Genomic DNA, 25,670 nt, shown 5'->3' on the forward strand with positions numbered 1-25,670 from the left:
ACCTCCCACCTAATAAAAGCAACAACAAAGGCAGTCAGTGGAATAAAAAATACACTTCAACCATGTGGTGAACCATCTTTTTTTTTCTCCCTTTTCATCCAGTGAAAAATAAAGCACAACAGCAAAAAAAACGCTAAACACTAACAGCTACAACTCCAACACCAACCAGAACCTGCGTCAACATATGTTGCAAATTATGTTAAAATATACACATCCCATTAAGATTGTTATCGTTGATAAACTCTTCCCTTCGGGCAAGGTTGTGTCAGCGGGACGCACCGAAAAAGCGAAAACCACTGAAAATCTTTCTTCCTCCAAAAGGCTTTCCTCTCTGGCATACAGCCATGGATGCTTACGGCAATAGCCGGCCAGACGGGGCGAGACAAACTGTTTTAAACAAAGTTAAGCCGGGAAAAATTGTCTACTTGCAGCATAACTTTGCTCTGCCCTTTTTACCAGTCTCGGCGGATTTTATTTGCGCGATTTTTCTCCCCCAAACGTACTCTCTGCGTAACCTTTAAACAACAGTAGGAAAAAGAACACGTACACCGTGTGACAACGGCGAGTAGAAAAAATCTAAACTTTATCACCAAACAACACACGAACGCACATGATGCTGCCCCGGTTAACCACCTTATCACACAGCTAACCTCCTTACACTGTCACCGAAAGATAGAGGCTAACGTACAACGTGCCATTTTGTTTTCACCCACGCTCGATGGCAATGATTCGACTTGTATTCGCAGCTGTACACACGCACCCCCACAACCGACGATGATGGGAAAAGCAACGATCAGTTTTTGAGCGTGAGCGCGTACCCGGTGTGTTTTAGTCGCCCCGTCTACACAAGTGTCAGGATGGCCGAGCGGTCTAAGGCGCCAGACTCAAGAGATAATCTTGCTCACAAAAGCGGCGCTTCGTCGTTTGGGTGTGAGTTCGCGCGCCTTCACAGACGCGAGAGAAAGAGAGAGAGCGTTCTGGTCCTCTCTGAGGGCGTGGGTTCGAATCCCACTTCTGACAAAGAGACTTATTTTGAACAAAATATTTTTTTCTTTCTTGCATAATTTAGCAACATTGAAGCACAGTTCTGTTACAAGATTAACAGTTTTACAGGTTTTAAAATAATATGCTCCGTTACAACCATTACTTATGATTAGACTTGTTTTATCGATGGATGTATTATTTATTGATAACAAACAATGAAAAATATGGAAAAAATTAAAATTCTTTATGCACTATGTAGCGTAAAAGTGTTTACTTCATATTTATATTTGCTTATTAAAACATTAAACTAAAAATATTGTGTATGTTTTTTGTCTAACGTCTAACAAAGACGATTTGGTTGGGAAAACATGTGATCAATTTTAGGGGGTTGACTGGTTTCAATTTAAACAGTTAACGTCTCATGAACAGTCAATTTTGCTATTCACAGTGCAAAGTGGGTCTATAAATTTGCTAAGTATTTAAATAAATCATTCCCAACAAATGTAGTAGCCCTACTTTGTACCTCTCACCATAACAATATGTTTTTTAGTTTTTATTCCATACTTTCAACAGCAAAACATGTAATAAACAACTAAAAAATAGTTGAAACAAGATTGTTGTTTAAATCTATACCCGAGTTTTATTTACTAATTCACTTTGACACTCCGAAAAAAACATCTTAACTAAAATGTTTGACATCCGAAAAATAACGCTTCTTATTGTAAAGAAACAAAAAATGAATTTTGTTTTTTGTTTTTTTTTTCATTTTTGATGAGAATAACAGGAATACTGATGTTTAAGTTGTATTACTTTATTGTTTTGCACTACCAAAATCGGTCGACCAAAAATGGGGCGTTACAATGCGTTATATTGAATTAGTCAATTGTTCCATTACGGTGATTTTTCGATGTGTTTGCAGTGGCCTAATAGTTACTTTGTGCCTAATGGCATCATTCAACTCTTTAAACATATCGTATTCTCAGTCATATGTTACTTCACCGTTTATTTAATTTCAACACCACATTATTTTCATTTTATACCATTTATTTTGTAAATTTGTAACAACAATAAACTGTTAATAAAGTTTGCTTCTTGAACTTATGGTTGTCATATGGATCAGTGGTCTCCAACCTGTTAACAATCGTGGACCAATTAGCATTGCATATATGCTTTTTGTAGACTTTGTTCAAAGCTTCTTGATGGTGGGCATGTTAGTTAATAATGTAATGTTGATTGTGATTAAAATGGTAAGATATGTATTGGAGAGCATTTATAGAGCATTTATTAGAGAACGGAACATGTTAGTTTAAACCGCAGACCACACATTCGAAACCACTGATATAAATCATCAGCATTAGCCAATCCGTTTGACCTTTATAAAAAGACATTAACAACTAGCTCCCGTTCTACAATTATTGTAGAAGAAAAATCTTAAATATAGCTTTTTTACAACGGAAAAGAATTTTACAAAAAATAGTGTGTTTACCTTGCTTCTCTTTCAATTTTGTAAATTTCGGTATGATCTTCAGCGGATCATAATTGATACGTTACACATCCTATTATCTATTTGTTTTAATTTATTTATTTGGATACCCTTATTTATATATATATATATATATATAAATCTCGTGTCACGGTGTTTGTTGCGAGCAACCTCCGAAACGGCTGGATCATTTTCAACGTAATTTTGCACACATCTTATGGTGGTATAAGAATAGGTTTTAAGACTTAAAAACCGTTCAGATGTTTCACTAAACTTAATTTAATAATGATTTACTAACTCCCATACAAACAACAGGATGGTTGTTGTGTTGTATACAGCACTTTGACACTTGGTGTGAGGTGCCTGGCGGTTTACACTCGATGATCGGATCCTGTGGGGATGCGGGCACAATACAACTATCCCAAGTAACAAAGCAATAAGGGAATATTATAGTTTTTTTCAATAACTCACTTTGTCGGGCCAGCTAGTATTTTATAAAGTTAAAAAATGCATCTTGTAAACTGTCACTAGTAACATACCCCTAAGCCTTCGCGCTTCACTTTAAGCGTAGCGCTTTAATATTTCATCACACAGCAAAAAAACCCAGCCGCGCACACGTTCAACAGTTTCCGTTTATCTTATCTTCACCCTTCTATCTGTTCTCACCGCAACACATCCTGCTACTACTGCTGCTCCATCCTGCTCGTGAGTCCGTTCCGACAGCAACGGGTTATCGTTCAGTCACAGTTTACCAGTTTCCACCAAAACGAACGCCGTACCGTTTCCCGTACCGTTGGCCACCATTGCCCGTACTTTTCGATGAAATGTTTCATCCAGCTCTCTCTCACACATACTCTCAAATCCTTCTGTCTACACATTGCAAACCAGCATGCACAAATTCGGAAGAAAGTTGTCAGCAGATTATGACAAGATTTTCCGTCTCCTCACACCTATAACTGCGACGGTTCACTTTCCCCGTCCGCTTCCCTGATTCTGACGATTGCTCGGTAACATCGTCGTAACCGATGCTTCGCAGTGTAAGCAAGATAGAGCAAAAGGGGGCATACGGTATGAACGAGAGTAAGCGAAAGTCATGCTGCAAAGCGAACGGCAAAATTATAACCCAGTCCGGACCGGTTGCCACCGAAAAAAGACGTTCGGCAATGGCTTCAGAGCGCTTAAAGAAAGCCATTCTCCGCTCCAGCACCCCAACTCAGTGTGCGCACCCGAAGCGTTTCATCACGCTGGCAAAGCGATGAGCAATTTGTCATGTAAAACGATCTAAATAAATATTGTGAAAACCGGCTAAATTAAGTTTTGTCAAAATATTTTCAAATATCCATCCAGCTTGTTTCCGCGCTGCTCGGTACCGTGGCACTGAGTTCGGGAGGGGTGAGAAAATCTGTTTGAGAAAATCTTGTGCGAGCAACGAGTCGCCCGATTCGGGTTACCACCTTGAACGAAAGCAAAAACGGTCTTACATGTGCAGAGCCTGCGGGCTCCAGCGTGTTGGTTTGGGAGGATGTTACTGTTTTTACTTTCCAGCTATCCCGTACTGTGATTCTCGTTTTTTTGTTTACTATAGAATGTATTGCCCTCCCCCGTCGACTAAATCCACACGTTTGGCCCAATGACGTACCAGGTGAAAGTCGACTGGCAAGTAGTACGTATTCGGTTTAGTACGTTTCGTGTTATTCCGCTTCCCTACCGATGTTGCTGAGATAAATCATTTCCAACTTCTTGGTGCCCGTCGGTTGGATTTACGCCTCTGGAAGCCTCAAGTTCTACCGTCTGCTCGCCGGTGAGGTGATGCCTTCAAAATAATTTATTTGTTCTAGCCATTCTTGCTACCTTCTACAGGCACACATGCCATGTAACCATGGTTATGGAATGAAATTTCTCATACATAGAGCGTTCTGCCGCTATCGAGGCGGGCAAGCGAATCCTTGGTTTTGATCATATCCGTGTGCGATTGGTATGGGGTTCTAGGAAGTGATAACAACACCGTAACAAGCTGATAAATACGTATAATCCAGGTTCTTCTTACTTTTAAGAACTGGCACGTTCTTTGATAATGCATTTTGTCTTTTTATGTACGTTTTTATACATTCACCAATGTGCGGTATTCTGTGTAATTAGTGTTGTAACTATATTTATACGATATTGCAAGACAAATTAATGCTCTGACTTGGTAAACACTTTTTACAGAAACTCGTAAACTCGTTTATTAGATACAGGAATGGTCTACTATTGTGTTGTGTGGATTTGAATGCTCGTTTTCCACAAAATACACATTTTTGGTTTTTCTTGTATGAGTATGTTTTTATAACACACGTTGCGAACACATTTATGAAGAAAAAGTAGGACAAAACACAAATATTATTATAATTTTCAGAATTAAAGTAGCAAATCACTTAAAATTACAGATGTCCGAAATTGACTTGCCTGTACTGGATTAACTTGTTTATTTTACAATTTGTCTTGTTGTATTTTCATCATTATAATGCAATATTTCAGTTATAAGAGTAGTTAACTTTTTTATTCTATGTTAAAGCTACCTTTTCAATATTCGATCATGAATCAACCAGAATCATGAATTTTGTAGAATCACATGTTAAACCATATTAAAACTCTTAAATTTCTTAGATACTTTGTAACGTTTGCTGAACTCATAAAATACGTATCAAATGCTCAAAGTCTATTTAATTAAACCAAACAACAACGTACTCATCACACTGATTAAATATAACCTATAAAATACATTTCAAGCTATTAAGCGTTTTCAAAACACAGATTGCGCTCAAATGATCTTCAGAGAGCCGATTCATTATATTTTTGCATCAAATAGATTGCCTAGTTCGGTTCGGGTAATGGGAGAGTTACATATTACCTCGTAGCCACGATATCTACAAACGATATCTCAAATTCCCATAATTGTATTTATTGGAATGGAGTTTCCTTACTCAAATTTAACGAATTGTCCTTTTACCTGTCATTGCTAATAGAAATTCAATCGATTAGTTCAATCAGATCATTCACTAAAATTAAAAACAAGCTTCTATGCTCTTTAATGGTCAATTTTTCAAATCTATATAAAAGCATTTATAAACACTCAAAACCTTTTCAATTAAAACCTATCAGTAAACGAGATCATTAAGGTAATTTTACAGTTGCCCATCAAACATATTATTCCATTGTAATGCAAAGCATTTTTACCATCGCAACATGTTTTCATGTGTCAAAACCGGACGACACCTCAAACCTCATCATAGTCCCGGTCAACACATCCACTTGGATTATGTTAACCCATAGCACATCTCCCACCTACCTATCCCAATTTATATGGCTCATTAGAAGATTGATTACCAACGTCGAGCCTATTACCAGCCCTCCCAAACAAATGCCTCCCCATTGCGTTCAATTGCCACCTCCATTTTCCCGTGCCATTCAGTGTGCTTCAATTGTCACTCACGCCACCTGCCACAAAGGAAGAAAAGGTTTAGGCCTAGCCCCACATTTCCCCACCATACCACCCGTACCGAATGCCCAGATGGAAACCATTTTATGACACCAAATTACGGCGCTCCCGAGAGGCAACAATGAACGACCTACCCTTTTTTTTTTGTTGTTGCCCTCCTCCCAGTAAGGTAGGTTTCGCCTTTGTCGTGCGGGAGAAAAAATCACTACCAGCTGCGCCACGGTGAATCTCTTCCAATGCTAACGATATTGCTGTACGCACATATACGAGGAGATAAATTTTATTTCCAGCCAAAATAGATAACAACCGAGCAAGAAGGAAGCTCTGTAAGACGGAACCAAGCCTTGGAGAGGGGAGAACACACTTCCAATGCTCCCTCCAGAAGCTCAGCCTGAACCTAGGGACGGCAAAACGTTGCTACACCCGCAGAACAAGGGTAGCTACTTCACCCCTCAGCTTGCGAAGCTTTACTAGCAAGCCGTAGATTGTAGCAGAGAGTGTCCAGATTCGCTGTCATAAATTGGCAAAACTACGTGCCAGGAATTGAAATCAACGACCGAAACGTTCGACGCCTAGCCGAATGCTTGGTTTGCCCCTGGCCAAACACTCACACACAAAGACACACGGCAAAACGAAACAAATGGACAACCCATAAGTCAGGACCGAAGAACCGTTTCGGCTTTCGGCTCTCCTCCATATATCCATATCCTCGAGAATCGAACGCAAAAACCGGTGGTTTGTGCCTCACCAACAGCGCTTTACTTACTTTTGTAGCGTTTGTCATTCGCAATTGCCTTCGCTTCGGCTGTCGAACATTTGTAAGCCCAATTATTAGCGCTCTTCAGTGCGATTGCGGACCAACAAAACGGTGTGTTGGTGTGTTTGGTGAGACGCGAAAACGGACCGTTCGATTGCCTTTAGGTGAATGAATTTATTGAATCTCATCGTCAAATGTCGCTGCCTGTGACAGGGTTTTCGAAGATAAACGATGCCTTCCTAGCAATTGCCTGAAGCTTGATGGTTTATGGTAATCATTGTAAATGATTTGAGAAGCTAGGTGATGATCACTAGGCGTTGATAGGGAAATTATTTGTTTTTCACAACCGTTGTCGTTCAAGGCCTGCCTGTACCATTAGTGGGCTTGGCTTTCAGTGACTTATTGATTACCAATAGCTAGATAGTCACAGTCCTACGCATGGAGATACGGTTAATTCGGGGCTTGAACCCATGTCGGACATGTTGTTAAGTCGTACGTGTTGACGACTATACCTCCGGACCTTCCATTTTATTAGCAAAAATAATAAACAATTCAGTATTTCTGGGTTCTATTTTAAGTCAATTTATTGTTATGTGATTGCACATTTTTTAAAGTTTGTAAAATAAATTTTCGATTTCACTGGACTACGAAGTACAATTCCTAGGCGAATCTTAAATTGAAGTTGGAAAACAAGAGCTACTACTGAAGTAATATTGATCCTAATACTAATACTGAACCCTTACTGAATACTGAAAACTATTCCGGAACTTCTCTAGGCAGGGGCGGATAAAGCACTACGAAAATTAAGAATTCCTCATACAACGTCTCGCTCAATACTTCAGAAAGGCCTACAGCCGTGCGACTGCTTAGGGCCTCCACTCATTTTAATCCGTCACAGTATGTAGGGTCTATCTACCTATGTTTTGGAACTAATACTAAACTTGTAACGATGCTGGAATTGATCACGAATCTGTACCGATCATAGTACTGACAATGAACTTGTACGAACCAACCAACTTGGAACCAATCACGTACCTAAGCCAGTACTGGACTTAATCTCAAAACCCATGCCGATCCTATATCTGTCAGTCAAACTACATCGGTCGTGGATTGACAGCGTAGTTTTACTTACTTACTTATCCGGCGCTACAACCGCTTTGCGGTCTTGGCCTGCCTCAGGAGTGTCCGAAACCGCTCACGGTCTCGCGCCTTCGTCTGCCAGTCCGTTATCCCGGCCTTAATGGCGGACGCCTCCACGCCATCTTGCCACCTCAGTTTGGGCCACGCCTCCTCTGTCCTTGTGGACGGCCTCAGAAGACTTTACGGGCTGGGTCGTCCATTTCCATGCGTACCACATGGCCAGCCCACCGGAGCCTGCCGAGCTTGATACGCTGCACGACAGTGAGGTCGCCGTACATCTCGTATAGCTTGTCATTAAAGCGGCTCCTTCCACATTGTCCTTCCACCCATACGGAGCCAAGTATCTTTCTGAGCATCTTCCTCTCTAACGCGGCTAAGAGGGTTTCGTCAGATTTGAACAGTGTCCATATCTCAAATGCGTATGTGAGTACCGGTACTATATAGGTATTATATAGTCCCAGCTTCGTCCGTCGCGACAGGTTCTTTGAGGTGAACTGATTTTTCAATCAGCATCCTTGCGCGCAACTCTGCTTCCATGCTATTGTCGTTGCTGACCTTTGACCTAAGATAGGTGAATTGTGGGACGGCTTCAAAAGCGCCGCTATTGTGGCTATTGTAATTTTATTTTACTTCTTATCAGGATGCAATATAGAGCTACAACGTTCTCATTTTTTATACCACGAAGACGGTATGTAGAAGATGCTTTATTCCCTAATTGCTCCAAGAAGGCAACGGAAAGAAGAAAAAAAATATTTGTGGTTTTTTATGAGTTATTAATTGTGCATGTACTTTTTTGAGACATTTACAACCAAACCCATACTAGTGCGGGGACTGAAGCTAATCCCATATGAGTACTGGAAGTAATCATGTATCCATATCGATCCTGGAGCTGCTTAAAATCGATACCATTGCAAGAACTTCTCTCGAACACATACCAGGAACTGATACTGAACACTTACCTGTACTGGAACTATTAATAAAACCACACAGGTCTTAGTACTGTTCTCTCTCAGTCCTGTAACTCTACCTGATAATGTTGCAAAAACGGAACGAAGGCCATGCCTATAACAAAAAAAAATTAAATTGATATCCACTTTCCAAATCATCTGTGCATATGGGTTGCTTTACTGTTTAATCACACTGCAATCATCGGCAACAACCGAAAGTCACTACAAACATTAAAAAAGGCCATTCATAATAACACTAACATATCGTGGCAAAAGTGGCGCTACTTTATTGAAATTATGTTACGTCTCTTCCGCCCGACTATTCCATCGATTGTATTTTTATTCAAACACCGGACAGACGCACCCGAAAATGTTAAATCTTAAGCCTTCCACCGTCTGACGGGTGTAAATGTTTGTCTCCCCAAACCTCCGCGTGCGTCGGGTCGGAATCGAAGTCGGTACAACACAACACGCACTACACGAGCACGAGCAGACATCGCGGCATCGGAATGGCCCGAAGCCACCGCGCAGCATTTCGCATGTTTATGTCGCTTTGCATTAAACGCGACGCGAAACCTGGTTAGGACGCTCTGGTTGGGAATTCGATTGTGTTTAACGTGATAGCAAAGTGCTGGAAGGGAAATACACGCAATGCCAAATATACAAACCAAAAGAGGAAACACAACCACCGGTGGGTAGGTTCCACCCGGTGTAGTGTGTGTAGAATGTGATCAGCATATATGAACCGAAAGGAAACATTGGCCGATGTTCCTCACACTCTCCTGCAGAGATAATGAGACAGGGAGAGAGAGAGAAAGAGAGAGAGAGAGTGTGAGAAAAGGAACATGAACAAAACTGGAAAAGCAAAAGTAGCAATATTAAATAAATAATAGCATCGGGACGGCATGATTAAAAACAACAAAATCGCTCGCGCACACACCGACAGCGGGTGAACGTGCGTGTATTTCCAATTTTTCCACATCGTCGCCTTCGGCACAAATGGAGTATAAGGGGTATTAAAAACATCCCCTCACACACCTGAAATGGGACAATTTCTAACGAAATAAAAACAGACCCCAGACTGGGAATGGGAATGGAGAGGAGCGTTTTTTTATTTTTATTTTTCGTGGTACATCGGTGGGATGGTTGTTGATATCACCTAGCGCCAGATTAATCGATGATTGAACATACTCTTTCTTTTTTTTATCGCACTTTTTATCTTCACTTCCCTTTACACACTTGACTATGATGTTCCAAATGTAGCAAAAGCCAACCCAACTAGAATAAGAACATCATCAGGTGAAGTAGGGGGAAAAAAGGGGACACAATTGATCACCGGGGAAAGGCTCATTTAAATTAACGTCCCCGTCGGCACATTGCCCTTTGCCATGGCTGCCACCAGATGCCAGGCCAGGCCGGGAAATTGGAAATAAAATATATTAAAATTCATCTGCGACGCAGAACATACAACGACGACGAGTATCGAAACTGGTTCGCCCCAAACAAAAAAACGCATAACAACAGGGTAACACAACTGCATACTCCACTATGCGCAACATTATGCCTGCCGCACATCAAACGGATGCATCCCCTGCAGGCACGATACAAAACAGATTTATGAACACACACACACGCCCACAGGAACAAGCAAAACCAGCAACAACAAAAAAGAAGAAACAAGCGCACCATATACGCCACTTTATTTTCCCTCTGTTTTTGTGCGTCTCCTTTTTTTACTCTTTCCGGATTTTGCCACTCCGTTCCCCTTTTTGTGGGTTGTAGTTTTCATCAAGTTCATGGTGCACATGGTAGAGGTAAAAATCAGATCAGATTTTTAGCACGCACGCACACCCACACACACACACGAACCAACAGTTTGATTCATTGCGTTTCGCGTGCGCCAACTCCATCATCCGGATTGCGCACCACGCAGCGCGTGTGGGCGAGGTGGAGGCGCCCAGCTTCTCATTCCCGGATTGTCCGGCTGCACAGGGTTTAGAGCGGCCAACCCCACCCGTGGTCGTGATAAAAGTTAATTTTCCCGTTTGGTGACCGTGTTAATTCGATTTATGAGCCGGCTGGATTCGGTGAAGCGGCAAAACAGGCACTGTGGACTATATACGGAGAAACAAAAAAAATCACATCCCACTGTCACCTCGATTGGCCCGCTGATACGTCAGTGCAGTGCAGGTTGCAGGCTGGAACGAGGAACAAAAAATGAGACTCAGATCAGATATAATGCTTTTATGTTTCTTTTTAGAGAGAGAGAGAGAGAGTATGTGTGTGCGTGTTTATCCGGAAGTGGCATCAGAAGGTAAAAATCATTATCAGCTTTGGCTAGGATGAAAAGTAGGTGAAAGATGTGATGATACCTCTTTTAACGTTTCGCTTTGAGTTACCTTTGAAGCACATAGCAAAGCTCATTTTAATGTTGTTTCAATTTATTTGCATAGCTTAAGCACCACAGTCTCATCATCCCATGTGTGTTCGGTAAGATTTTTGGAATACTATCAAATTAATTTTTAAAAGTATTCTGTTAGACCACACGTGAGGTCCAGAACAGCCAAAATCATACAAAATCATGAAAAAAAACTGTTCCCTTGCGTTCTGGCGTCCACCCGACGTTTACCGAGCCGAACCGAATAGTTGTGTTCATTAAACATGTGTGCGTAACAGGTAGCAGCAGTTGTACTGCTTACCTGTCGTATGATACCGAGCAAGACGCATAGACAACGCATCTAGAGGAGATGTGTAGCCGTGAGGAAACTTGCCTTGTCCTTGCCTCGTGGTATAAGCCTATCCCTTTTACGTTAATGGTGAAGATATGATCGTATGCTATCGGCTGTACATTCGGGCATAGGCAAACACGTGGGCGTTGTGTGTACACGGGCAATATGATAGGGATAAAGTTTGTACCTATTAGCATATTTTAATGGTCGATGGAACATAATTGACATATTTTCCTTTAATAAGACATTTTTGGAAGTATTTTTTTCTGCTGCACGTATTTTTTTCCGCTGCAAATTTTCCCAGATATTTTTAAACTACCCTTTGGTAATTAATTTACTTTTTGTTTTAAAACTAAGCTTTTTTGCCCAATATTTGGTCCAATTTAACAATTAACATTATAAATTGCAATCAAAGTGACATTTTCAACGACGAATATCAAGCTTTCCCAATTGACATGTTCGAGCTCGAATATCGGGGTTTCAAGCTATTTCCCTTAAACTGGCGCCTTAAACTTCCCTTAAACTCCATCAGTTTAAGGGACTTTTAGAACAAGCTCTTTAAAATCGACTGTGATGTGGCTTTTTCCTTGCTTTCTTCTCTGTACTATGAGAAATAACGTTTCCAATCCTTATCTCTGGTCGTTTAGTCATTTGGGTTGTAAACTATTTCCCTTAATGTGGAGCCTTAAACTTCCCTTAAACTGCACCACTTCCCAAGTGACATTTGCTCGAGATTGTTTTCCCATATCTGCTGGATTAGTACTCAATACGCTTAAAATTGTGTTGCGTTGTGCGCTTAAAGCGTGTTGAAAGCGCCAAGATTTGTTGTGTTCGTAAATTAGACGACTCTATTGATGGACGACGCCGTCGAGCTCGTTTTTCATTCATAGCTATGGTTTTTAGATGAAAAACAAAAGCTAATTTTGTGTGACGTTATTCTATAAAAAATGGGTATTATTTAAATATAAAATGGGATATAAACCAACTATAACGATAGGAAGCATCATTTCCGATGCGAATCTAGAAGAAATTAGCGAAGAAATTAGCGAAAAAGCCGCATCATAGTTGATTTTAAAGGATTTTTTCTGAATTCCCTTAAACTGGTGCAGTTTAAGGGAAGTTTAAGGCTCCAGTTTAAGGGAAATTGCTCGAATTTCCGATTATTCGTGCTCGAAAATGTCAATTGGGCGGTCAAATGTCAAAAAGCGAGTTTTAGAACAAGCTCTTTAAAATCAACTGTGATGTAGCTTCTCTTTCTTCTTGTTTCGTCAGGGAATAACCTTTACCGTAACGTTCCCTTCGAATTTATAGACATAAAAAAGCAAATTTTCAATTAAAAAAAAATGCTCAAAAACACTTCTCTCCACGTCAAATCTTAGAAATAAATGAGTTCAATGTACACATCAATGAAATGTTAACACTTTAAAAATAATTAATCACACACAAATCCACACATTGCTGGTATTTTGAGCACCATTCGATCAGATTATGGATACAAATTTAGAACAAATGTCACTTGGAAACTAGATGGTCAAAATTAGAGCCAATTAGAGAAAAGATCCTTCATGATCTTGGGTCGAGTAAGGTCCAAGTACCACAGTTAATCCCGAATTGGGAAAAAAAGTTTACCAATGCAATCTTTTAAAATAATATCCAAAATAAACATAATTGTAGCCTCAGCTTCCGAAAACAGGTATAAACTTTTTATAAACTTTATGCATCCTGTGATTATATTATTAAAGAATGCATTCATTTGAACGATTATAAATTATTCGGCAATAAGGAACAAAAAGACAGCATTTGACTCATGCAGCCCAAAAGCTCCAATGCACAACTTTTACAGCATCAACCCATTACCTGACTTCCTGGAACTGAAATACACACAAGCGAGTATCTATTATACCACAAGCAATCAACTCAAATGTGATCCACTTCCAGAGAAGAGTCTCCCTGCTCCCCCCCCCCTCCTCTCCTGATTATCTCTTTTGAATTCCCCGAAAGAGGATAAATTGAGCCACTAACCGGTTCAGCTCTATCTCGCAATTCGTCACCCACGATATCCAACGCACGATCAAAGAGCACGATAATCCAATTAACTTCCGCTCCAATTTATTGGCCCTACCCCACGAGTTTTTTTGCGTTATGTCAAATTCCATCGAACACATCAAAATTCACAGTTCAAACCGCACGTACAACAACAAAAAAGAACGTTAATCAGCCCCATAGAACACCAAGCATGAATGGGTTGGGCTGCAGCTTTTTAATTGATATTGTGCATCATTCACTAGTATGCAGCAAGAACAGATCGGATTCATTTTCTGCTTTAGCGCAAACAGAGACCTTTGATTATAGTTCTGTTTCAGCTGTACTATGCGCCCATTCCTCCAAAATTGTATTGCCCCCACCATCATCATCATCGCCCTCCGATACTACTCAGTGGACAACGCCAAAAGTGAAGTGCCATTGAAATGGGACAATTTTCAACGCCGTAACCATACCCTCACGCTTAATGCCCGCTTGCACCACACACACACATATCATTGGCATGGATTTGCAGAAAAAAGCTGCTCGCCAGAAGAAAGGAAAATCCCATACACTGACAGGTGATTGATAAATTTGTACGAATTTTCCACCTCACCCACCGTGCCGCCGTGCCGCCGCGAGCAAAAAAACGAGAACGGAGGAAAACGTAATAAAAATGTTGTTAAATATTTTATGAACCACCAACGAGCGTATCTCACACCCGCGCGTGGTGCTGCGACGGGAGTAAGTAGTGTGTGAGCGAAACATGCAAAATTTGGTCGTACATGCCCGGACGCTTCGATGCACATGCACACGGAAAACACGAGAGATGCACACACGCTCTGGCTCATTCGGTCGGTGGTTATTTTACTTTTAAGGCGATTTATTAAATTTTTCTCACCTACTCAATTGATCCTGTTTCTCTTGTGCAGTGGATACTTTTACATTTTTCTCTGTCCTCATGATGCCTTTTTTTTGGTAAATTATTCGTTTTTTTACTCACTTTTTTATCACTGTAAAAGGCTTTAAATTGAAAAATAAATAAATATTGAACTAGTGGTGACCAGGGCCAAAGTACGGAGACAGCAAAACGCCACTCAATCATTCAAAAATATACACCAGCAAGCAGAGGTGCAAAGTTGCATCGGGGTGCAAACCGTTGATAATGATTAATATTTTATCATTATCACAGTTGGCTGATTTTTGCACGATCGGTTCGCTTGGTTGCTACAGCTATCACCCTCATCATGTTATGCTCGCTTGCTTATCGTACCGTTCGCTGTTGACACCGCCTCTAACTACGGGGAAGTAACTGGTCCATGGTTGTTGTTTGATTGCACGTGCGTAAAGAGCCTTTCAACGCTTTGTGCGAGTAACGGTTATAGTATTAAAAAATGGTATTTTAATGCTACCATTTTATACCATTAAAACTTATCTCTGACCGGTATGTTCTCGGATTGCGCAGTTAATTAGCGTAGACTAGACTATCTGCGAAAGTTGAATAGCGGAAAAACTTTCTTTACATTATTTGTAATATTGTTTAAGGTTGCGTGAAGTTAAGTTAAGGATGATAGCTTAAAATGTTTAGAATTAGTTTAAGTTTAAGATTATAGGGTGCGGGAGTTTAAGGGAAAAAACCGGCCGCTAATGTACTATGCTTGTTAGAGGAAAGAAAATACCAAACTCTATATGATATAGAGGTCGATTTAGGTACAGTCTGTTCCGGGGATACGCGATTTACCCGTTCCAGAGCAATCCACGTAACTCTGCTCAAGTCAAATTTCATGATTTTCTAACAATGCACACAACTAAACTGTTTTTGATGTACAAATGCTAGTTTAAATAAACGATTCCATCTGCTACTGACGTACAAGTAGTCTCCGAGATATGCGGTGAAAAATCGCGAAATCCTTGGGTAGCAAAATTGTTGATCGCAAAATACATTGGGCTTACAAAATGGAAATCGATGCAATCGATGCAAACTTGAGATCGCTGTCGAACACCTTTTCTTGGTGAGGCGGCATGAGTTCGGCATCCTCATGACATACCCCAACCATCGTATCCTGCCAGCCTCGTGGTTCATCCTTCTCGTCCAGGCTCCATATTCGAACACACCGCCAAAGATGGTCCGAAGGATGCGTCGCTCAAACACGCCCGAAGCGTTTGCATCCTCCGCTCGAATGGTCCCGAGTCCCGGTGTCTGTGGAGGACCACCGGGCGAATCAATGTGCGATATATCTCACATTTCGTGCGGACTTGAAGTTTTCTCTAACTCTGCAGTTGGTGAAGCTCATAGTATGCACGATACCCTTGTACAATGCGTCTCCGGATTTCGCTGCTGATTGTCCGAAGTAACGACTGTCCCGAGAGAGCAAAACTGCTTTACTACCTCGAGATTATCGCCGTCAACTAATACACTGCTTTCCAGATGGTCTGAGTCTCCGGCAAGCATCGATGTCATACGCGAAACCAAGAAATTGGAGAGACCAATAGGAGATCGTGCCACGGATATCGTTGTCTAACCCGCGCTTCGAATGACACTTTCCAGGGCGATGTTGAAGAGCAGACAGGAGAGTCCATCACCTTGCCTCATACCCCTGTGAGATTCAAACGATTCCGACATCAAGTTCAATCGTTTAATAAGTCACGTATTACGGTTGAAACGAAGAATGCAACGATAGCAGTTCATCAAAATTTAAATGTCATGAAAAGTACTATGAGAAAATTTCAAGCAATAAATGTTTACTGCGTGAAGATAAAAGAAAAGACCCTCTTATCGTCTTTGAACACGGATGTCCTGTTTTTTTTATTATAAGTACCGTTTTTTCATCTACTCTGATCGACCTTCATATGCTACAAAACCCCTTTTTTATTATTTTATTTATTTTTGTTAAGCGCCTGAAGGTATGCTAGATAGTGTTTTTGTTTGTTTGTTTTTTGTCCTTTCTTATTTCATGTTCACTATTCTTACATTTGTTGTAAGACCAGCAAAGCAATGGGGCATTGATTTTGTTATTCGGTTGTATTTTATCATCTTTTTTTATTTATTTGCTCTAATTATAATTATCCTTTCCCAATTTTGTTGTTGTCTGTTCTTTTTCTAAATTTTACATGTTTTTCTGTTTCTTTGCTCTGTCTTGATTTTTACTTTTACTTTTTTTCATTTCATATTAGTACCTTCTTATTTCTTTCCTGTGTGTGTTAAAAACCGTCTATTCCGGTTTAAAGCTTTTTCAAAATGTTATCATCGATTGTTTTTTAAATAAGTATTTTAAATGGTTCTAATTGAGTGAATATCCGATTTTTGCTCACAAAGTTTGATAATACGTTAAACAAACTTTCATTCACCCAGCTCCATAAGTAAGTCCTTAAGTAAATGCAAGAGAACATTTTAAAATATTTAGAGAAGGATAATTCTTGCACAGCAAAGCAGGAATGTAGCAATCCCCAATAATCAACAGCTTTGTTTTACAACGGACCCAAGTTTAGTGCATATAACCTCACTTAAACACAGCTACAACATTTTAAAGTGATTAACGCTTATAACTTGTGCCTCAATTTACATAACAACATTGCAATTACTCATTCTTGCATTTCCATTCGATTGCATTCACTTCCAACGCCATTCAGTGATGCGTTTACAAAATGAAAGACATTCAGCAACAAGACCATGGACTAAGATGCACGCTTTCGAACCCGCCGTGGGTGCAGCATTTGACGAAATCCGGGCAAAGTTTTTAACGACTTTTACTAATCTCTCTTCTGCTTCTTCTTTTTTTTTGGTTTTCTTACTTTCAAAACCATCTGGCAAGGGTGGTTCGGTTTAAAATGTGCTTCCCACCCCCTGTAACTCATCATCACCGTCAGCGTATCGACAGACACTCATCATCTTGAACCAATGCAAGCGGGGAGGGAAGGCAAGATGCAGCACCATCCACCACCATTGGCGCAAGAATGGCACGTTCTGCCCGATGGAGCAGCGACGCTTTCGATCTGCTTCCATTTTATCTGCGAGCTCGGCTCACCTTTTGCGTAATTAATTTCAATAATCATTTGCTCATTATTTTATTTCCACTTTCCATCACATCACGTCCGGCTTGACTGGCAGGTTTTGCAGAAGGCTTGGCTGTACTATCTCCCCTCATCCTTCGCCCTCCCATTGAATGGTGCAAATTTATTCAAGCTATTATCTTTTCTGCTCGGTGAGAAATGTAAATGTTGTTCATAAAAAGGAGCATTTTGTGCATGAGAAAACAAGGCTGGGTCGTAAAGTATAGGCTTGGTAAGATCGGGCAATCATTCCCGGCCGGCTCTTTAAACGATATATTGTTTGGTTTAAAATTTCCTTTAAACCTGGCGTACAGAAATGAGGTAAGGTTGATTGAATAGATCAGGGGTCTCCAAACTTTTCAATTCGCGGGCCGCATTGCTTCTTAAATAACGTTGTTGAGTGCCATTTGGACGTTACTTTTGGTAATGAGAACGTTTAAATCTCGTTTTGGTCTGAAAATACTTAATGAATATTTTAAAATTCTGCAGTTTTTTTTATAGTAACTTGATTTTTGTCTTGGTTTAGTAAAAATTTAAAAAAAATGATGAAAATTTTCAAACTAATAGGATATTTATATTATCCTTTGCAACATCATCGCGGGCCGCATTATAAGCTCTCAAGGGCCGCATGCGGCCCGCGGGCCGTAGTTTGGAGACCCCTGGAATAGATCATTGAAATTGCAAAAGGAATTATTTTATAAGGATTATCATTCAAACAGCTTTCCACTTTCATTCAAAGTTGTTGAATAAGGATATTTATTTGTTGAGGATATTGCAGAGTTAATCAAACACGAACAACCAAACACAAACACCTTAAAAAACTCATTCAAGACTGAAAAATTGCTTTATACAAGTAAATCCATTTGTAGAAGTAACGAAGGCAGGATACGATGACTGAGCCATATCATGAGGATGCCGGACTCATGCCTCACCAAGAAGGTGTTCGACGGCGATCCCCAGTTCGGCATAAGGCGCAGGGGAGCACAACGAACTCAATGGCTAGACCAGGTTAAGCGAAACCTGTCCAAGATCGGGTGTCTACATGGATGGGAGACTGCAGCCAAGGACCGAGCATCCTGGAGAATGATTGTTGACCGGGCCATGTCACAGCGACGTGCTCTATCGTGAGTAGGCCACCAAGAAAGAGATAGAGAGAGAGAAAGAGAGAGAAAGAAAGAGAGAGAGAGAGAGAGAAAGAGAGAAGGGTTTAGGATCAGTTCCCGGACCGGTATGGATTTCGTTTCAGCACCAAGGCCTGTATGAATTCGGAATTAGTTCAAAAGCTGTCCCAAGACCGGTAAGGATCCATTCAAAGACTGTTGCGATTTTGATAGTAGCTCCAACCTTTTTAGGATCACGGACCACTTGGGTTTGGAAATAGATTAGAGATAGTTGATTTTGTGGTCTTCAACTGGGTTGCAGTACCGATATGAGTCCAGGATCAGTTCTTGCGTTGTGTTAAAGGACTAGTCTCTTGCTAGGACTAGACTCTTGCGTTAAAGGAAGTCAACCGAAGTTATAGGACCAATAAACATCAGCAAACATGAATAAGTTCCAAAAATAATAATAAATAAATAAATATGAGATTGGAATCAATTCCAGGAAAGGATCAGTGTTTTCTTAACATGTCCCTTTGTTTTATTAAATTTTAACCAACAGCAGCAAAACAAAAGTGATTTAACAGCACGACATTTTGGTGCACGACAAAAAAAATTAAACAAGTAAAAAGCATGTTTAAACATTAAAAAACAAAGATGAAAAGAATAAACCATGACTTTCTTAACATTCTTGCAACGAAATGCGATTTTTTGCATTTTTTGTACAAAACATGTATTTAGAACACACATGGACACAATGTAATAAGATTCCAACTAGAATCTTAACTATCCAACTAGATAAGACACAAGACAATTCTAACATTTTTTAAACATCCAAGAAATCGTGGGACCATTTCCAATGCATGTGATCGTAATAAATCGTGAGTGGAATGTGGAATTAAAAAAAAACAGAGAAAACATCCAAACAAACGTTAAAAATAAAACCCTGTAATTTTATCATGCTGTCTGAATGCTTAATGTAATCTGTGGTCAATAGCCTTCTATCAAGAACATTCGAGTGTACTGCAACCGTTCGCCGCTCTTCTCAATAGCTGTTTTCCCCCCTTGGTTCGCCCTAAGCCCTTGTTCCGGAAATTAAACGAACGGTACAAAACCAGCAGCAGTGAACCAATTGAAATTAATAGTGAGCATACCCACCGTGAGGTACAAAACATTCAAATTGCATTACTTACACTAATTAGGTTAGGTGAAAGTTTTTAAAATCCCCTCTCTCTCTCCCTCTCTCCAGCTCCGCTGCATACGGCACGACGCCAAACCAAACCTCAATGCCATACGACAAGCGAGAGTTGGGCACAATTTTTCTTCCCGAAATGTTGTTTTCCCCTCCTAGTTTCGTACGATCGTATTAAGGCATAGCAGACGCACAGATTCGCAACACTCGCAGAGAAATAATTTAAAGTTGCAGCTGCATGAAATTGATTGCACTTGTTTGTCAACACTTCACAATCAATTAAAATCGGTCTTTTCCTTTTTTCTTCTCAAAAGTATTTTACAACCGTTCCCGTTAACACAACATGAAAGAATACACTATACAGGTCTTTTGGAGTTGGTTTAATGGTTGAAAGAATGCAAAACTTTGTCCTTTGCGTATCCCAGAATGAGCATGTGCAATACACAGCACGAGCCAGAAAATAACACAGTGGTGGATATCGTAAATTAGTTTGTGAGAACACATCAATTTTATTACCATTTTTATTGCCATTTTTTTTCTTCTTAGTTATTACACTTTTGTTCACTTTTTGTGAGTGTGTCTGTGTGTTAGCATTGTAAAGGCACTTGCACAAAGAATGGGTGCATTTGTGCTGTCGGTAGTTTAAGTTAATTAAATTAGTTTAACAAACTATCTGCTCCATGTGTTATTACATAGTTAAACAATTAAAAACCCCTTCCAACGAAGGCATCGAACCGGGGGCAGGCACTACGACACAAGGCTTAGTAGCGGGTTAGTTTTGGAACGCTCGAATGAACCCGAATGTTCACTTCCACAACGTCCATACATCCATCAGCCAACTGGCACTGGGATAAAGTTACAAAATCCTTCAACGATTCCGATTACGACCGTGCCCGGGATGCTTTTTTACTTTTGTCCGCTTTCGGTGGTAGATCGCCGGCCGTTTTACCACCCGCCTGCATATGTCGATTGTAGAGGCTGTGTGAAGAAAGTGTGCAAAAAGACCAATAAATACAAAACCCACCAGCAACCACCAGCAGCCGGCAAACTTACATTCTGTACGCCTCCGTCTTGATGTACTCGAGCACATGGCTAATGCCCACGAGGTACTGTTCGGCAATCGCCGTCACCCACGGGTTCTCCTCCATCTTCAGCACCGACTTCGGTCCGGGCATGTCCAGATTAGCGATCTCGGGCGGCAGCACACTTAACCGATTGTTCTGAATGTGCAGCTCGCGGATACGCGTCAGCTCGCCAATCTCGCGTGGCAGCTCCAGCAAATCGTTGTCCCGCAAACCGAGCTGAAAAGGGTCCAAAGAACTCATGAGCAATATTTACACCAAACGCACCATCATCAGTGTGGAATCTTACAATTTGTAGATTTTTCAAGTTTTTAACCTCCTTGGGTAAATACTCAAATTCATTATCGCCAAGGTAGAGCGCGCGAAGGGAGTCTGCAAAACCGAACAAAAGCAGCAAAAAATATTGCAATTTTTAAACATATGCTTGAACACACCGCTCCACACCAAAAAGCGTACCCATCATGAAGAAATTGCCCGGCAGCACATGCTCGTTCAGATTGTTGTAGGAAAGGTCGAGTACCTCCAGCACGGGAAAGGCGCCAAATCCGCGCGGCAGCGTGTTGAGCCGGTTGATTGAGCAGTTCAAAATTCTCAGCTTCGGCATGGACGAAAGCGACAGTGGCAGCTCCTCGAGGTGGTTGTTGGAAAGGTTCAAGATTTCCAAGTTGTTCAAGTTGGCAATACCGGGTGGAACGGCTGTAATACAAAAGGGTTATAAAAAAAATGCAACAGATTGATAATTTTTTACAACGCGCACTGCAATAACGACATTTTTAAATCAAATGTCAAACACACAGCTGATTTTTTGTTTTAACGAATGCGCATTATTCGGGGGGTTTTTAACGAAACGAAGCGCCCGGTTAAGGCGGTGCTCTGGCACCAATCGAACACGACGTCCGACTCGAATAAACCCAAATACAGTCAGAATTCAATAGTTGAACGCTTGTTAGTTGGCATACTTTTAAGTTGAACGCTCGATAGTTGGCTGACAGTTCAATTAAAAGCATTCGTTTGGATGCAAAAACCGGTTTTTGAAAATTTCACAAAAATCTAATGGCCTGTCGAGAAAATTTTCATTTTTTTTTGTATGGAAAAACATGCCAACTAAAAAGCACATCTTCAACAGTTGACAGGGAATCGAAATTCAACCAATGAGTTCAGACTGTAAATCATATGGAGGTCCACTGTCAGACACAAACAAACAAACAAACAAACAAGACAAATATCGAATCACAAATGTCAGTTGATTCTGTCTGTGATGTTCGATATCCACCTGTGGTGTGAGTAACTTGACTGTCGAACACTTCAGAGCTACAGTAGATATAATTCAATTCGGGACATTTTCCAGTATGTATACGTAGTTATTCTCTTTTTTTCTTAAAATTGCGTGTAAAATATTTGAAATAGCTATCAATAATATTTGCAATGCTTCACAATCAATAATAACATCAAATATACAGGTTTGAAGCGTATAAAATTATTACGTGTACATGATGCATGTGTATGCACTGTATGTGTTTTGGCATGGACGTTTGTTTACATTTTTTCAATATTAAATTTGAATTATTTTTATATTATTATTGATGTGAATAGCTAGTAAATTATTTTCTTAATTTTTCCCCTGTTGGTGGATATTCATTTAAACTATGAAAATGCTTCGTTTTCAAAATGAAAAGATAGGCGCATTGCAGTGCATCATGACAGGTCTATAAGACATCGAACAGCTGACAGAGCACCTACCGAACAGAGTCGTGTTTGTTTGTCTCGTTCGATTGGTGCCAGAGCGCCGCCTAATACGGTTCACCGGACAAACGAGGATTCACGGTTTTCTTTATAAACAAACATTACACTTTTGCAAAACACCTACACAAAACTAATTTTGCTATTAACAAAACGAAACACTTATTTACAACACTTTTCGGAAGGTTCTACGTTCTCCACACATTTCTGCCGTAAGTTTAACGTCGCCTTTTGCTCATTAATACACTTCTGGCGATCTGAACGAACAGATGCCATCCGCAGATCCTCCTCCCACCCAGCTGGAATTACTCACTCTTTAGTTTGTTGTGGCTCAGCGTTATTCTGGTCACAAACAGCATATTCACTGTAAAGAAACAGATAAAAAACCAATCAGTTTTAATAGCTCACGGAAATGTTCCTTCTCTCGCACGCATTTCCACAAAGATTCAAAACAAACCACGCGCACACACACACTCACACATCCACCAATATCGCACACTGCCCCGCCCGTACGGGGGACCGACCCATCCCCAGCGAAAAGTAGTTTTTACCAAAAAAGGGCAACTCTGGTTTGGCCGCACGAAATGTGACCCACGTCGACGGAATACTCACGCAGCCCGGGCAGCTCCTCGAAGATGGAAATGTTGCGATCCACCAGGTCAATTTCGCGATTTTTGGTCTCGCGCGCTTCGTCCAGCACCTTCTTCGCTTTCGACATTTTGTTCGCACTGACAGGCAAACAACTGACGACGGGTTGGTTTGACATTTTTGCTTCCTCCGGCGCGCTCGGTCGCTCCTTGCTGTTGCTGTAAATTGATCAAAATGCGCCCACGAAAACGCGCGGCGGGAACCAGTTTCTAAAATGCACCGTTGCGTTGGCTCACGCGAACTAAACTGCCACAGCACGCACCTACGTCGGTGCGCGGTGCGGAGATCGCGAGAAGATCGCGAGTGTGGATAAATCGGTTAGGAAAAAAGAAGAGAAAAAAGGTAATAAACCTGATCTCAGATCTCCTTCTGTGCGTACGTACACACACGGAGATGATGGTGTTTAGTGCTGCGCGCGCGTGCGCCTGCACATATCGAAAGCAACAACAAAATACTGTATGTGTGTGTATCGTAGAATGAGTCATGTGTAAACAGGTGCGGTGGCCAGCAAGATGAGAAAATCTCAGCAAGTACAGTGAAATGAAGCAAAATAGCAAAAGAATCGTTGCGCCCAACGTGGGGCTCGAACCCACGACCCTGAGATTAAGAGTCTCATGCTCTACCGACTGAGCTAGCCGGGCTGTTGGACTGCTCGGGTCCAAGGACACATTAGACCCACACGCCCTTACTCAAAGATCGCCCTTCGCATGAACATCATCCATCACACGGTCGCATCTTCTTTCGCAGTTCATCTTCATTGCCCGAGTGAATCTTCATCCTTGCCGTACCGCATACCCATACACAGGCTCACGCTTGCCTGTGCCTGTTTGCATTTATTTCGTCCTTTCTGAGGGGGATTTCGATGGAATTGAGACCCTCAAAGGTCCTTGGGAGGGGTTGTCAAGTCGATGGGTTGTGTAACCTAGATTTGAAACGCTACAGGTATGAAAACAGTGTGTGAGAGCATGAGTATTCATCAGGGGATGTAGCTCAGATGGTAGAGCGCTCGCTTAGCATGTGAGAGGTACGGGGATCGATACCCCGCATCTCCAGAGAACACTTTTGCTTTTCTTTGAACGATTGTGGACTGGTACTGGAACTATATGGTATGTGATATTTTAGAAAGTATATTTATAGTTGATGAAGTTTTAGTCCGTATTGTTGATAGCCGGTCGCAAGTTGCTGCAAAAAATAGTTTCATTGAAAGTTTTTATTAACTTCTGGCGATGCAGATGATCGTTTGCAGAGTACAGCTGTACTTTGGGTTCTTTTATTAGATATCAATTCTTACCAAAAATTGGACTAGTGGTATAAATTTTATTTTACACATATAATTCACAATTGAAAATGTGAATATTTTACGACGTTAATGGTTTTTAACTTTAAGTATACATGAAAAATAAAAATAAAAAGGATTTATCTTGCTTTAATCCTTAGATATTCAAAGAAAGTATAAACCACTGTTGACACCACAGCACTTACGATATTACGATATCGTACTGTTCAAATCGTCAAAAACTCGTCAACTTGTATTAGATAATTTGATACGGAAATATTTTACCTGTGATGATGAGGAAAACCATTCTTTACGGAATGGATTTTTACTTTTTCCTTTTCAATATGTTTCTGCAGTCAGTCAATTCGATGGTGTAGTTCAAGGACTTCAGGCTGCAGGATCTTCATTAGCAAAATCGATACAAAGCAACAAGTAAATGCTGCCAAGAGCAACATATGGCATACATAAATATTGCAAATCTAAATGAAAATACAATAATTATGTTAAACATAAATCAGTTAGTCTCCGTCGCATACGCTCAAAAAGCAAAAGTGTTCTCTGGAGATGCGGGGCATCGATCCCCGTACCTCTCACATGCTAAGCGAGCGCTCTACCATCTGAGCTACATCCCCTGGTGCTTACTCATGCTCTCACACACTATTTTCATACCTGCAGCATTCCAAATCTAGGTTACACAACCCATCAACTCGACAACCCCTCCCAAGGACCTTTGAGGGTCTCAATTCCATCGAAATCCCCCTCAGAAAGGACGAAATAAATGCAAACAGGCACAGGCAAGCGTGAGCCTGTGTATGGGTATGCGATACTGCAAGGATGAAGATTCACTCGGGCAATGAAGATGAACTGCGCAAGAAGATGCGACCGTGTGATGGATGATGTTCATGCGAAGGGCGATCTTTGAGTAAGGGCGTGTGGGTCTAATGTGTCCTTGGACCCGAGCAGTCCAACAGCCCGGCTAGCTCAGTCGGTAGAGCATGAGACTCTTAATCTCAGGGTCGTGGGTTCGAGCCCCACGTTGGGCGCA

The 25,670-nt window shown here is 40.9% G+C and overlaps 1 protein-coding gene and 5 non-coding genes across 6 annotated transcripts; 3 read left to right on the forward strand and 3 right to left on the reverse strand.

Annotated features, from left to right (window-relative positions):
- Positions 1-851: 851 nt before the first annotated feature.
- Trnal-caa lies at positions 852-1,020 on the forward strand. The gene is made up of 2 exons: positions 852-889; positions 976-1,020. It is a non-coding gene; the product is annotated as a tRNA-Leu (tRNA).
- Positions 1,021-20,355: 19,335 nt separating this feature from the next.
- On the reverse strand, positions 20,356-23,650 carry LOC120903533 (ras suppressor protein 1). The gene is made up of 6 exons (XM_040313014.1): positions 23,314-23,650; positions 23,015-23,065; positions 21,418-21,657; positions 21,251-21,333; positions 20,933-21,180; positions 20,356-20,857 (listed from the first exon to the last, which is right to left on the reverse strand). Exons 1-6 carry the CDS (start codon positions 23,465-23,467, stop codon positions 20,761-20,763), a joined length of 873 nt encoding a protein of 290 aa, XP_040168948.1. The 5' UTR covers positions 23,468-23,650; the 3' UTR covers positions 20,356-20,760.
- Positions 23,651-23,917: 267 nt separating this feature from the next.
- Trnak-cuu lies at positions 23,918-23,990 on the reverse strand. Its single transcript has one exon. It is a non-coding gene; the product is annotated as a tRNA-Lys (tRNA).
- Positions 23,991-24,328: 338 nt separating this feature from the next.
- Trnaa-agc lies at positions 24,329-24,401 on the forward strand. The gene has a single exon. It is a non-coding gene; the product is annotated as a tRNA-Ala (tRNA).
- Positions 24,402-25,184: 783 nt separating this feature from the next.
- On the reverse strand, positions 25,185-25,257 carry Trnaa-agc. The gene has a single exon. It is a non-coding gene; the product is annotated as a tRNA-Ala (tRNA).
- A 338-nt stretch (positions 25,258-25,595) lies between these two features.
- On the forward strand, positions 25,596-25,668 carry Trnak-cuu. Its single transcript has one exon. It is a non-coding gene; the product is annotated as a tRNA-Lys (tRNA).
- Positions 25,669-25,670: the final 2 nt, after the last annotated feature.

Source organism: Anopheles arabiensis, chromosome 3, assembly GCF_016920715.1.
Source record: "Anopheles arabiensis isolate DONGOLA chromosome 3, AaraD3, whole genome shotgun sequence".
NCBI lineage: Eukaryota > Metazoa > Arthropoda > Insecta > Diptera > Culicidae > Anopheles > Anopheles arabiensis.